General features: G+C 39.3%; 1 protein-coding gene across 1 annotated transcript in view; it reads right to left on the reverse strand.

The window, feature by feature from the left end:
- Positions 1–13,859, reverse strand: part of CEP128 (centrosomal protein 128) — a 641,642-nt gene that overhangs the window by 449,586 nt on the left and 178,197 nt on the right. The window contains exon 13 of the mRNA XM_042782443.1: positions 296–646. Within this exon, the coding sequence (XP_042638377.1) occupies positions 296–646 (351 nt within the window). The remainder of the gene's footprint in view (positions 1–295; positions 647–13,859) is intronic.

A 13,859-nucleotide genomic window follows, 5' to 3' on the forward strand; every position in this document is an offset into this window, starting at 1 on the left:
GACACTGGGAGGAGGTAACTATGGGGAGGAAGTGGGAGGGGAGCTGCTGCATTGTAAATTTTGGTCAATGTCATGAGACAAAGTATATGTGAACTGCTGAATGAAAAGTGAATTTACTCTGTAAATCTTCACCTAAATCCTAATAAAAAAAAAAATAATTAAAAATAGCCATGACAGAAAGATCCTTTATCAAGGACACATTAATAAGATTATATGCATCGAATGGCACCCAAGGATGGATGAATGAGCGGCTGGTTACAGCAAAAGCTGTTCCTTAGGAATTGCACTGTTATACCTGATTATTCTTCTCTGTCACTTCATCAAGAGTTTCAGACTGTTTCTCGAACTCTCGCTCTAACTTCTTATGCTTAAGTTTCCACTGCTTAATGGATTCCTGAGCTTTCGACTTGAGGTCCTCCCTCCTCTTCTCCGCCGCCTCTCTCCGGGCCTCCGACTGCTGGAATTCGCCCAGGTACCGCTCCGCCTGCCTGGTTGCTTCCTCCGCGTGGTGAGTCAGCTCCGAAATCTGGAGGTCAGCACGCTTGCGCTCGGCCTCACATGTCTCAAAGTGATTCTGGATCTCCTTCAGCCGATCCAGCATCTGCAGCTGCTGTTTTTCCCTGTTCTCCAATTCACGTGTTAAGTTCTAGGAATAAAGCATGTGAAACATTAGCAACATATTCCTGTCAAAACTGAATGTCTAACTTGTTATGAGACAATAATCTTTAAAGTCATGGAAATGGCAATCACCTGTATTACATTTCATTAGCAATTAATACAGGAAACATGAGCTTTTTTCTGTATATTTTATAACTACATTAGCTGGGAATGAATTTTTATAGAAATATTATCACTTTTTAGACTACTACAGTATCCAAAAAAGGAAATGCCTATGTTTGCAATGAACAGTCACTAAAATAGAAGTGATTGTTGACAAGAAAAATAATGTGCATTACTTTGGTACGAACCGAGTGTTTTGCCCAACTGAAGAAATGTCAATGTATTAAAATTTGTCAGATTATCAGAGAACTATTCCTAGCAATCACATTTAACATTTCACTTCCTAGAGCCATGTATAATTTTGTTATATTAAAATAAAAATCAATAATCAAATAAGCATTGAGGACAGACACATCAGCATAGATAACACTGTGTTTGGAAGTCCATTTAAAAAGCTCCCAATAAAGTGTTTATAGATTAGGTTATTTCCAGCTGAAACAACATAATACATTAATTAGTACTTCTTTCTAGTTTACATGAATCATAGTAGTATAAATTTTTAAATAAACATAATATGAACTTATTTTTAATATTTCTTTAACCAAGAAAAAAAACTGAACTCTTAAATATCAGTAACACATTTGGAAATAATACTAAGTCATTATGAGTAATATATATTTTAACATGAGAACAATGAACAAATGGCTATTTTTAAGTTCAAAACTGAGAGAACACTGCCTTTATAGAACATTTTATACAAATAAAAGAATATTATAAGCATTACAATTAAGCCACTCTTATAAAGCTTTGGAAGGGATTTACAAATTCAGCAATTACCTGCTTACAATGTGTCCCATGCCCTGTCCCTGTGAGCCTTAGTTTCCAAATACCTGGGGTAACAAAAGTGAAATGCACACGACTTGTGTCCCAATGGACTCAAGTAGAGCAAGGATTGTGACAACGCTGCAGGCCTGGGCAGTGTTTGCTCTGTGGTACACAGGGCCCCTACGACTCAGAATCAACTCAACAGCAACTAACAACAACAACAACAATCATGAAGGAAGCAGACTGCCACATCTTTAGTCCACAGAACAGCTGGTGGGTTCGAGCAGCTTTTAGTTAGCAGCCAAGCACTTAACCACTGTGCCACTGGGACTCCACAAGACCTGGAGAAACGCTCTAGTTAATAGGCTCCAATAAACATCTGTTGAACGAGTTAGGGAAAAAAAAAAAGAAAATTTATGTGTCCAAGTAAGAATGGGCGCATGCTAAGATGAGGCTAGGAGCTGGGAAAACAGTAAGTATCACATATGCTGTAAGAAGATGCGCACGAAGGAAGAGACAGGAAACACTGACCAAGGTGCTCTGACCCAGATAGCAGAACTTTCAGCTCCAGATTCCATTAGCCCTGATCTGTGGCTCAAGTGAAGTTAAATTTAGTTTTCCACCATGATTAAAGTCATGGTTTGATATGATGGCAAAAAAATAAAATAAAATAAAGCTTCAAAACTAAGCTTCATTTTCAGAGCAAGAAGTCTGTATTTGTTCAGTTCACTAAATTCAGTGCAGCCTGGAAGGGCTGAGTCACCCTTTATCCACCCAAACAAAATAGTAAATTGAGAACTGTGCACTTGTTTGTGTGGAAAATTCTAAAATGAGATCAGAAAACCCTAGTGATTGTGGTTTACCCTTTTGCCTTTATTCTAAAAGCTTCATCAGTGTGCTAGAAATCACTTTATTAACAACCACTGCACACACGATTTCTACATCCAGCAAGAGGAGGAACAGACTTTTTTTTTACTTCCAATACCTAGTGAGGGTGGTTATACCTACTGTTTCAGGCATATGGTTTACTAAAGATTTTTAAGGCACTAACAACCTAATTGAGGAGCTATTCACTCCACAGCTTAACTGCAGCAGTAGATAGTGTTAGGTGATAAAATGGGATGGAGAATTACCTGAAGGAGTCTGTTTTCTACAGTGTGGCCAGGGAGGATCTCTCTTTGGGGCTGATGTATGAGCTGAGATCTAAATGAAAACAAGGAACCAGCAATAATAATAATAAAACAACTATGACTATTACTGAAACTTACTGAGCACAAGAGTTGTGCGAGGGATTGTGCAAATGCTTTACATGAATTATCTCATTCATTCCCACCACAATCCTAACGTAAAGCACTATTACTATTGCCATTTTAATGAAGGTCACCTAACAGTACAGCTAAGTAACTTGCCCAAGGACACATATATAATATATGAGGGTACAAAGATTCGGACCCAGATGGGCTGACTCCAGAGCCCATGCTCTCAACCCTTTGCTAAATAAACTTCCAGATTCCCAGATAACCTTAACTCCATGCCTCTTCAATCACCTACTCCCATGGTCCTAGCTTGGTGTTTTTATCACAGCTGTAACATTTGAAACAAGAACTCTCTACTGGCTTTAACTACCAATATGACCAGTTCTCTCATCTCTCATTCCCTACCTTCTGCTACACCTGCTTTTCACCGTCAATGAATGAACATTCCCCTGTACTTTGTGTGAGTGTGTGTGTGTGTGTGTTTTGCTGACTTTAATACTTCACTATCTAATCTAACTACCAAAATTGTTCACTTTAACCATTCTCTTGCTTCAAGTTCTTTTTCAAACTGCTTGTTCACTGAACTTAAACAGAAAAACCACCAATTCTGGAAAAACTCAAATTTTCCAATTTTCCACAATAGGTTACTGAGTCTTCTAAGGAAAAGCACACAAGAGCATCAGTTGACACCATTGTACATTGAGTGCCAGCTCCACAGTGACCAGAAATTCTTCTATATGCCTCTACTGAGTTCACACAATGGTCATCCCTAAATGTTCCATTTGTAACCCAAACATCTTTTCCCTCACTCTCAGAATATAGTTCCTCTTTGAAAAGTAAAATTGAGGCCATGAGGCAAGACGTCCCAAACTTTTCCTCCTCTTACCATCCTGAAACTTACCAATGCCTAGTCTTACATCCCCTTCTCCAGTCTCTGAGGAGAAAGGATCTATCTTCCTTAAACAAATAAGTCCGCCTTTGCTTTCCCCTTCAATGTCCGCCGAGGGTTTCACTGTATCAATCATCTCTTCCATGCTCTGATTGTCTCTTTCCCTAGTGGATCATTCTGCTCTACTTCTCCCATCTTTAAAAGTAATAATAATAATTTAAAAAGCAACACAAAGCCTTACTCAATCCTACATTATTTTCTCATCAGCATCCCGTATTCTTCTTCCTTTTATGTCAAGCTCCTGAAAAGAGGAGACCGCATTTGCTGCCCCACAATCCTGTTTCCAATTCACTTCTCAGTTCACCAGATTTGGTTTCCATCTAACACAAAATTGAAACAGTGCTCACCATGATCCCCTAAAGGTCCCTTATAGCCAAATATAGTGAAGTCTTAATTTTTTCTGTACCTAGTTTCCTTATAGTGTGTGACCCTACTAAATACCTCTTCTTATTTTAAGTCTCTCTTCTTCTTTGACTTGCATAATACCACTCTTCCCTAGTCCTCCTTTTTCTTGCTGTTCTTTCATATTTTCCCTTGTGAGTCTCATCTGCCATTTAGCTCTTACAGGTAGATACCTCTCTAAGGCTCCAATAATAGGCATCGTCTCATTATATAATACCCTAGGGAAGTAAGTTTGTATGTAGGTAATTTCTAATTTGGAAGCCAGATAGATTTCCTAAACTCCAGCCCCTTAAATATCTAACTGCATAATGACTTCCTAGAGTTGAAAATCCCTTGGGTATCTTACATTTAGCCTGTCAAAAGGTGAACTTATCTGAAAAGCAATTAGTAACAAAGAGATACTACTATTAAAATGGCAGGAAAGGCTCTCTCTGCTGAGAGAGGACAGAAACAGGGGTGGAATCACACATAGAAATAATAAGTTCTAAAACAATCACTGTGGGGAAAGAGGAAACAGAACAGAGATAATTGTCTAAAAGGTGACAAACAGAAATAAAGTTCGAGTTTTATAGTCTTAAATTTATAATGTACCCAAGCCAAGAGTGCACAAAATATCTCCAACAGCTCTTTTGAACACAAAAGCAACATCGACTGAGCTTACTTTTCCCATCTACTTTTACCATCCGTCTACTTCTCCCATCTCGCATCTTCTGAAATTACAGTGAAACAAAATAAGCACAGGATTAATATACAGTCAGGTGCCAAATAATGTCCATTCGGGCAACATCCAAATGCATATATGTCTGTGGTCCCATTAGGTTCTACAAGAGATCAGAAATAACAATTGGAAAGCAGCATGTAGCAAACACAACAGCTTGCCACATGCGACACATGTATCTCATGTCTCCTGTACACAAAGTGATTGTGCTGTCTTGATAGTCATAATGAACATCTACATTACTGGCTTGGCTTATGGATGCACTGTACTATACTTTCTATCTAAAAGTTTACCACATAACAGCGCATGCTTCAACTCATAGGCAGCAGCATCCAGTCTCGTGTATCACGCATCTCTTGAGTTTTGTAATATTATCTCTGTTTAGTTTTCTTTCAAAAAATAGTAGCATGAAGTGTACCATCGCTCCCAAATACAGCAAAATCAATGTTAATGACAGCAACAGCAAAAAGCAAAGAAGAACCAATTTGGGAATGAAACAAAAGGTTATAAATAGCACGAAGGTGGAAAATCAGTGAATACTACTCCTCTCAATTTAGGCATGTCACACTCAACAATCATGCCGATGCTCAAAAACAAAGAAAATATTCTCCAAGTTGTTAAAGGATGGGCTCCACTGAAAACTACAGAGCTAACAAAAATGCAAGAGGGATCTACATAAGATACGGAGAAACACCAATGACATGGATTGAGGACCAAACAAAAATGTGAATCCCTCTAAGCACACTGCCGACCACTGCTAAGGCAGGAAGCTTGATCAAGATGCTTAAAGAAAAAGCAGGACCAGACTACAATATGTTGTTGACACAATGTCCAAATCACATAACGTCCTATTTCACAGAATGTATCATAGACGTTAAGTAATGCATGACTCTACAAGGCCAGAGCTAAAGAACATAAATTCTATTGATCTCACATCTAACAATGACAGACCTTCACATTAACATGTTACACACAATAATTCACTTGAAGAATATTTGAGAACATGTCATTGACTGGGTATGTGAATATAAATGAACAGAAAAGGGTATGGTTCTTATGGTAAATAATTATGGTTCTCACTACTGATGGGAAGGCAGGTTTGAATTTGAACTGGATAGGTTAAACACCATCTCTGACTGGCCTCAGTTTGGAAACTTGCTACTGCTTTGCTACGGCTCGTCTGTATTGTTGTTGCTGTTGTTGTGTGCCACGGGCTCAAAAACCCACCAGCCACTCCTTGGAAGAAAAGACCTGGTGATCTGCTTCCACAGAGACCACAGCCTAGGAAACCACGTGGGACGTTTCCACTCTGTCAGATAGGCTTGCCGTGAGTCAGCATTATACGCCAGTAAAATTCCTCAAAGAATTATTTCTTCTTCTCTTTCCCTAGCAGATCCTAATCAGCCACTGTTCTGATATTTTCTTTAGATCCATCTTCCTCCAATAACCAATCATAAAAACTGACCTTTTATAAACATTTCCCCCTCATCCATGAACTGATTACACTACAGAACTTTCAACAATATATCCTTCCATAAACACACACACACGCACATTCACATTTACATAGAGAGAGCAGGCAAGTGTACAAACACGTAATTAATCCATGGATAAATGCTTTCAGGATAGGTATAGAAAGAAAATATCAGCTGCTGCTTGATGTACTACATAAATTGCTAAATGAAAATCAATTTTTGTATTTATTCCAAAACGATGAGTTTCAGTTCTATTATTACAGCCACTCCTCACTTAGTGACATGGTTAGGTTCCAAAGACCAGGTGGTCACTGGGCAAAAATCAGGATTATGTGACAATGTAGGATTTCTTTTTTTGTGTTCAGACCATATATTTGTATTTTTTTAAGAAAATATGTCCATAGAAATAATAACAGCTAAGATTTACTGATGTGCACACCACCATGACAAGTCCAGTTAGAGATTACTTCTCTATGGAGAAAGAGGCTCGGAAGAGACAAAGCTGGACAAAGCCAGACTGTGTGACTGGAGGGCCCTTGGCTTAACCATCTCTCCTGCCTCCTGTGTAGGGCCCCACTCCCACCCCTGCAAGTCCTGCTTTCACGATCCCTGGAGTATGCTCTGCCCTACAAGTCTGATGAGTCGCCGAGGCTCAGGACTTCCGCAAGGTCACTGGGAGCCTACTTGTGCACTTGGCCCCACCAAGGAGGAAGCTTCAGGTCTAGTTCAACTCACTTTGAGATGTCACAAAACTCATATGCATTTCTTCCAAAGAGCCTATCCAATGACTCTTTCTTTTCTCTCTTCTTACCCCACAACACTTTTGCAGGGCTTCCAGCTACATAGGAACTAGGAACCCAGAACTGGCTCTGCTGTCCGTGCATTTGCCCCAAGGTCATGGCCACGGAATGACCACAGAGAAGGCCAGCCCCACAGAAGGCAAGAGGGAGCACAGAGCATGAAGCAGCACAACCCAGCTTATTGGAGGCCTCCCAGAAACCCTCCTTGATGGCAGGGACACTCACAGCCTTTGCAAAATAGTTGGACAATAGATTGTTCACTATTGTCATAAATGCAAAATGTCAGATAACGAGAGAGTTGATAAGTGAGAAATAGGTATACTATTATAAATTCCCAGTGGCACCTTCTACCCTGAAGAACTTTTTAGATTATTTAAATTGTATGACGTTATCTCAGCCACTAAACCAGGCTGGTTCAATTTCATCACACTTAATTAAGCTCATTGTTTATTTCCCATTGTATAAACACTGTCAGGGAAACAAAGAGCTCTGGTGGGATAGTGATTAAAGTATTCGACTGCTGACCAAAAGGTCAGCAATTGAAACTCACCAGTCACTCTGCAGTAGAAAGATGAGGCCATCTGCTTCCATAAAGATTCACAGCCTTAGAAATCCTACAGAACAGTTCTACTCTGTCCCTTAGGGTTGCTATGAGTTGGAACTGACTCGATGTCAGTGGCATGGGTTGGTCAAAGAAACAAAAGATCCAAAGACATAAGAATCTCCGTTTTATCAAGAATTTCTTCCAGTACATTACCAAAAGGCTTATAAAGAAAATCTCTAACCAAATCTGAGACCCGACACATTTAAATTCCATTTCTTTTCTCTTTCTATTTACTTTCACAAGTGGGAAAAAAATGTTGATGGGTAGTTATGTGTGGTTCACTAAGATGTTCCCCAATCTTGGTGATTCACAGAAAGCACTCACAAGACTCAGCAGACAGGCATACTCATGCTTATTAGCCAGGCTCCCAGAGCCAGCCAAAGACCAACCTTGTAAGGCCTGCTTTCCAAGGATGGAAGTCTCAGACCTGGTATGTTAACTCTTGTCTGAACAGTTAATAAACTGGCCAAAGAATAGACAGAAAGGAATGGAAGTGTGATATTTAAGATTGCATGTCAGCTTGGATGGGCCATGACTCTCAGTGACAGCTATGTGATGAGGTAGTTTGGCAGTTATGTAATGATATAATTTGGCAATTATGCAATGATGTAATCATCCCCAATGATATGCTCTTATGTGATGAGCCAATTAGTAAGAAGGGAAGTTTCCTCAGGGGTGTGGCCTGCATTCAATATATATGGACTTTCTGACAAAAAAAGTGGACTTTCTTACTTGCTCTGGGTTTACACCCAGCTCTTCATTATCTGATTTCCAGTCCTCAGGGTTCTTCAGTTTCCACAGCCCATGATCCAGCAGCCTGTCATCTGATCTACTCATCTTTTTTAAGTCAGCCCCTGAAGCAACGTGAGTCAGGTGAAGCCTCCAGCCTGATGCCTGACCCTCAGACTTGGGACTTGCCAGCCTGCTCAACCTCGTGAGACATTTCCTTAAAATCAATCAATCTGTCTCTCTCTCTCTCTCTCTCTCTCTTTCTCTCTTTCTCTGTCTGTCTCACCCCTTTTAGAGAAAGAGAGAACCCAGACTAAGACAAGAAGATAATAAAGTTAAATGACATCTTAACTAAACAGTAAAACCAAATCCCAAACCCACTACCATCAAGTCAATACTGACTCATAGTGACCCTATAGGACAGAGTAGAACCGCTCCATAGGATTTCCAAGGCAAGAATCATTATGAAAGCAGACTGGAATATCTTTCTCTCATGGAGCAGCTGGTAGGTTTTAAGTGTCAACCTTTCAGTTAGCAGCTGAGCACTTAACCACTGCGCTACCAGAGATCCTTAATTAGATAGTAATTAATGATAAATAATATCTGTAAAATAATACATTCGAAAGGAACGTTGGGCAATCTACTTCCGTAGTGATACTGTCTCGGAAACCCAAGGAGAGGTCGCTATGAGTCGGGTCCGACTCAATAGCACAACAACAACAACAAAACAATACATTTAGAAGATGGTAGAAAGTACACTCTTCTTTTAAAACTGATTAGCTTTGGCTGCCATCAGTTCCCCTTGTAATAGCTGCAGTCAAAAAATAAACCCATTGCCTTTGAGTCAATTCTAACTCATAGTGAACCTACAGGACAGAGTAGGCTATAAATCTAAAGCTATAAATATTTTAAGGAAGCTGGCTGCCTCATCTTTCTCCCACAGAGTATCTGGTGGCTTTGAACCACCAACCTTTTGGTTAGTGGCCAAATACATTAACCACTACACCATCAGAGCTCTTACTGCTCCAGTATTAGTATTCAAATTCCAAGAAAACTACGTAACACCTACTTGTAACAATAAGACATTAAAATGAAGATTAAAAAATGAAAAGGATATTCTACAAAGGGAATCAGTAGTATGGATCGGGTCCATCGTGAAATCTAACTTTCACTGATCACATACCTAAGATTATAATTTTGTAAGTGTTGACTTCAAAATGATATTGATCAATTACAGAAGTGGAAAAGTTGGGCAAGGTAAAACAATAATAGAGAAATTTTACAGAATAAAGAATTCAGCTGGCTAGTATACAAAATCCTTCTACCCAATTTCCAAAAATTAGAAAAAATTTCTGATATTCATGAAGAAGAATTTCTATGTCTGCATTTAAAACATTTCCTTGAGATGTTAAAGGATATAAAAGACTATAACGTAGGTAGCATCACTGTTTGTTCAATGATGTAAGTAAAATTCCATAATATAATTTCTCCAAGACTTATACTCTGTGTCAAGTAACACAAAGGATTGAGCACTTTTGTGAACAGTTAAAAACATATACCATATAGTAGAGCTGACAAGGGGCAAGGTTGTGGTGACTTCTTGCTAATAGCCAGTGACCCAGAGGGAACAAGTAGTTGTACCTGTGGGGTCAGGACCATGGTCACAGGGGACAACAAGCTCAACTGGCATAGCACACAAAAAAAAATATTATCCTACATCATACTTTGGTGAGTACAGACAGGGATCTTAAAAGTTTGCAAGTGTCCATCTAGATGCAACAATGGGTCTCTTGTCATCCAGACCAAAGAAGAGTGAAAAAAACTAAAGACACATGGAAACAATTAGTCTAGGAAACCAGCAGACCATGCAATCCTCAGCCTATATGACCATAAGATCAGAAGAACTAGACGGTGCCCAGCTACCACTGCCAACCACTCAGAAGGGGATTCATGTAGGAGATCCTGGATAGCGTGAGAGAACAATGTGGGATAAAACTCAAAATCATAAAAAAAATTAAAAAAAAAAGATCAGTTTTGCTGGTCTGATAGAGCCTGGCCGAACCCCAGGACTGTGCTCCCTAGCTGCCCCTCAGGACTGGAATATAACTCACTCCTGTGCTTCCAGACAAACAAAAAAAAGGCCTATGAGCTGAACATTTACATTAGGTAGATACACTCCTTGGAGAGATCAATCATGGGAGAACAGAAGGGCTGTGTGTGTTTGCACAGGGAGACAGCTCAGGTGGCAGGAATGCATGGGAGGGAAGGACACAGGGAAGAGATAACTATGGGGAGGAAGTGGGAGGGGAGCTGTTGCAATGTGGGAAATTGCAGTCAACGTCACAAGACAAAGTGTATGTGAACTGCTATATGGAAAGTGAATTTTCTCTATAAACTTTCACCCAAATCTTGCTTGGTAAAGCAGAGGGTCGACAAAAAAGGGGACGGCCCTCAACAAGATGGACTGACACAGTGGTTGCAATGATGGGCTCAGGTATAGCAAGGATAGTGTGGGTGGCACAGGACCAAGGCAGTGTTTCGCTCTGTTGTGCATAGTGTCGCTATGAGTCAGAGGCAACTCAATGGCACCTAACAACAACACAATAATAAATAAATAAATAAATATGAGAACAAAAACACTAAAAATCAGTCCCAAAGAAGCCAGGTACTCTAAAGAAAATATTTTTGAAATAATATTTTCATCTATGGCATTTATATACTTCTCACAGACACCTGGAAAAGTAAATGAGACTTTAATAACTTTAGGAGACAATGACATACCATAGAAAGAGCATAAATCACATAGGCTTGAGTTGAATTCCCAGCTCTGACACTCTGTGAATTACAACAGCTGCCTACCCACCGTGAACCAAAGCAGCTTCATTTACAAAATAGACTCTGTAAGACCTACCTCCCAGAAGAATGAAGATCTACATGCAATCACTTAGTAAAGGAAGAATGGCACACACCAGAAATTCAACAAAGCTAAGTTTGTCTTTCTGGCTAGAGGCAATGTTAGAAACCCATGCAATGCACACTTTAGAGCTGAAGAAATTGAGGGAATGGAAGACAAAGTACTTACTCCAAAGAAAGGTAGGTAGATTGGGACAGAGAAAGGACTAGCCCCAGGTCCCTAACAGCAGTACTAGTGACTTGGATGCTAGCCTTACAGATCCTATAATAAAAAATAATTTACTATGTTCCTTCCAACACTAGGAAGAAATCCTGAATAGGAATTACACAATCTCTGATGTATAGATGTTTATGGAACTTTTTTTAAATCTGAGAGAGAAAAGTCACCAAATAAGGTTGACTCAAGTTAAAACTGGGAAGCAAGTTTTTTGTTTTGTTCTTCTGTACATAGATAGGGTGGCAATGAGTTGGACATGACTTAATGGCACCTAGCAACAAGTTAAAACAAAACCCGTCATAGTGAATATATCTCCTTATGTATGCAAGACACTAAACTGGACACTGAGGAAAATGATGAATGAGAAATACGTAGTGGGTGGAAATATAATTGACCTGGAGAGAACTGATTAGGAGAGAAAAGACCAAAATGGATGTCAGAAGAGTCTCTGAAACTTGCTCTTGAATGTAGAGTAGCTAAAGCAATGGAAGAAACTATGAAATAAAAGACATGAACAGAAGATTTCAAAGAGTAGCTCAAGAAGACAAAGCAAAGTATTACAATGAAATGTGCAAAGACCTTGAGTTAGAAAACTAAAATGGAAGAATACACTTGGCATTTCTCAAGCTGAAAGAACTGAAGAAAAAAGTCAAGCCTTGAGTTGCAATATTGACGGATCCATACCGAATGAGACCAGAAGCATCAAGGGAAAATGGAAGGAAACCAGAGTATTGCACCAAAAAAAACAGAAAGAAAGAAAGAAAAATTGCATGAGAAATCTGGACACTTAAAATAAGGAAGACTGAAGAAGAATTGATGTCTTTTAATGATGGTGTGGGCAGAGTACTAAATATAACATGGACTGGTAGAAGAAAGAACACATCTGTCTTGGGAAAAGTCCAGCCAGAATGCTCCTTAGAAGTGAGGATGGCAAAACTTTGTCTCATGTACTTTGGACACGTTATTAGAAGGGACCAGTCCCCGAGAAAGACATCATGATTGGTAAAGCAGAGAATCAGTGAAAAAGAGGAAGCTCCGTAGAAAGACAGATTGACACGGTGCTGCAACCTTGGCTCGAACACAGCAAGGACTGTGAAGATAGTACAGGATCAGGTAGTATCTAATTCTGTTGTACATGGGGTCGGTGTGGGTTAGAACTGACTCAACATCACCTAAGAAGAGCAGCAAGGAGAGACACACCATCAAGACTAGCTATTGAAATGGGATTTAAGTTAGTAAATTCAAGAGAAATTACCATGGTCAGCAAGACTGCAGAAAAGAAGAAAGATAAAATAAGGAGAAAACCAGCAAACGAAAGTGTGACGAATAGAAAAGGCTTCCTTACTGATGGAAAATAGACAATCATTCATGACAAATAATAGCACGAGCAAGACCTGGAGAGTAGCTATCGGGCTACAGTGAAGAGTAACAGTTCACCAGGGCTAAAAAGATACTGGCAAGGAAGGTCAGAAATACAGTTTTGAGAATATTGTCACCCAATTTAAGCTTTCAAGGGTTTTCAGGGAGGGGATTAACATGAGGAAGATTAATCACTAAGAAGAATTATGCTAATAGTATCATATTAAAATGCTATAGAAACATTAAAAATAATTAAAGATCATCCTTTTAAAGCAGGAATTGACTTTTAGAACCAATTCTTTTCTCATTTGAATTCAATTCTAGCAATCAAATTCAATGGAGCTAGCTTATAACAGATTAAGACCAACTATGGCATTTGACAAACTGAGCAGGAAAAAAAAAGCATGTGTCAGTCTATCTGAAGAAAATACAGGTATGTTTCCATTCAGTCCAATAAACATTCAGCACACTGACTAGTATCCTACATGCTGAAATGCAATCATCAATAAGATGGTATGGTTCAATGTGTTACTGCTCCAGAGAACCATGTACCCAACTTGGGAACAAAGATACACAACAGGTGATTTTAATAAATGTGATATATATGAAGAATTATTTATTTCCTATTTTAAATTCTGCCTCTCTTTCCAATTTATGTTGCTTAATATATACTTCTATTCACCCTTCACTACCTTTGCTGCACTGAGTGATGGTTTTCAACAATGGTGCTTACTCCAAAAGAAGAAGAGCCCTAAGCTAACAACAGGGAGCTCTGGTAGCATAATGCCTAAGGCACTTGACTGATAACCAGAAGGCTGGCAGTTCAAACCCACTAGCCACTCCTCAGAAGGAAGGTTGGGCAATCTACTTCCGTAGTGATACTGCCTCGGAA

Source organism: Orycteropus afer, unplaced genomic scaffold, assembly GCF_000298275.1.
Source record: "Orycteropus afer afer isolate SDZICR_OR568_19922 unplaced genomic scaffold, OryAfe1.0 scaffold00322, whole genome shotgun sequence".
In the NCBI taxonomy this organism is placed as follows: Eukaryota; Metazoa; Chordata; class Mammalia; order Tubulidentata; family Orycteropodidae; genus Orycteropus; species Orycteropus afer.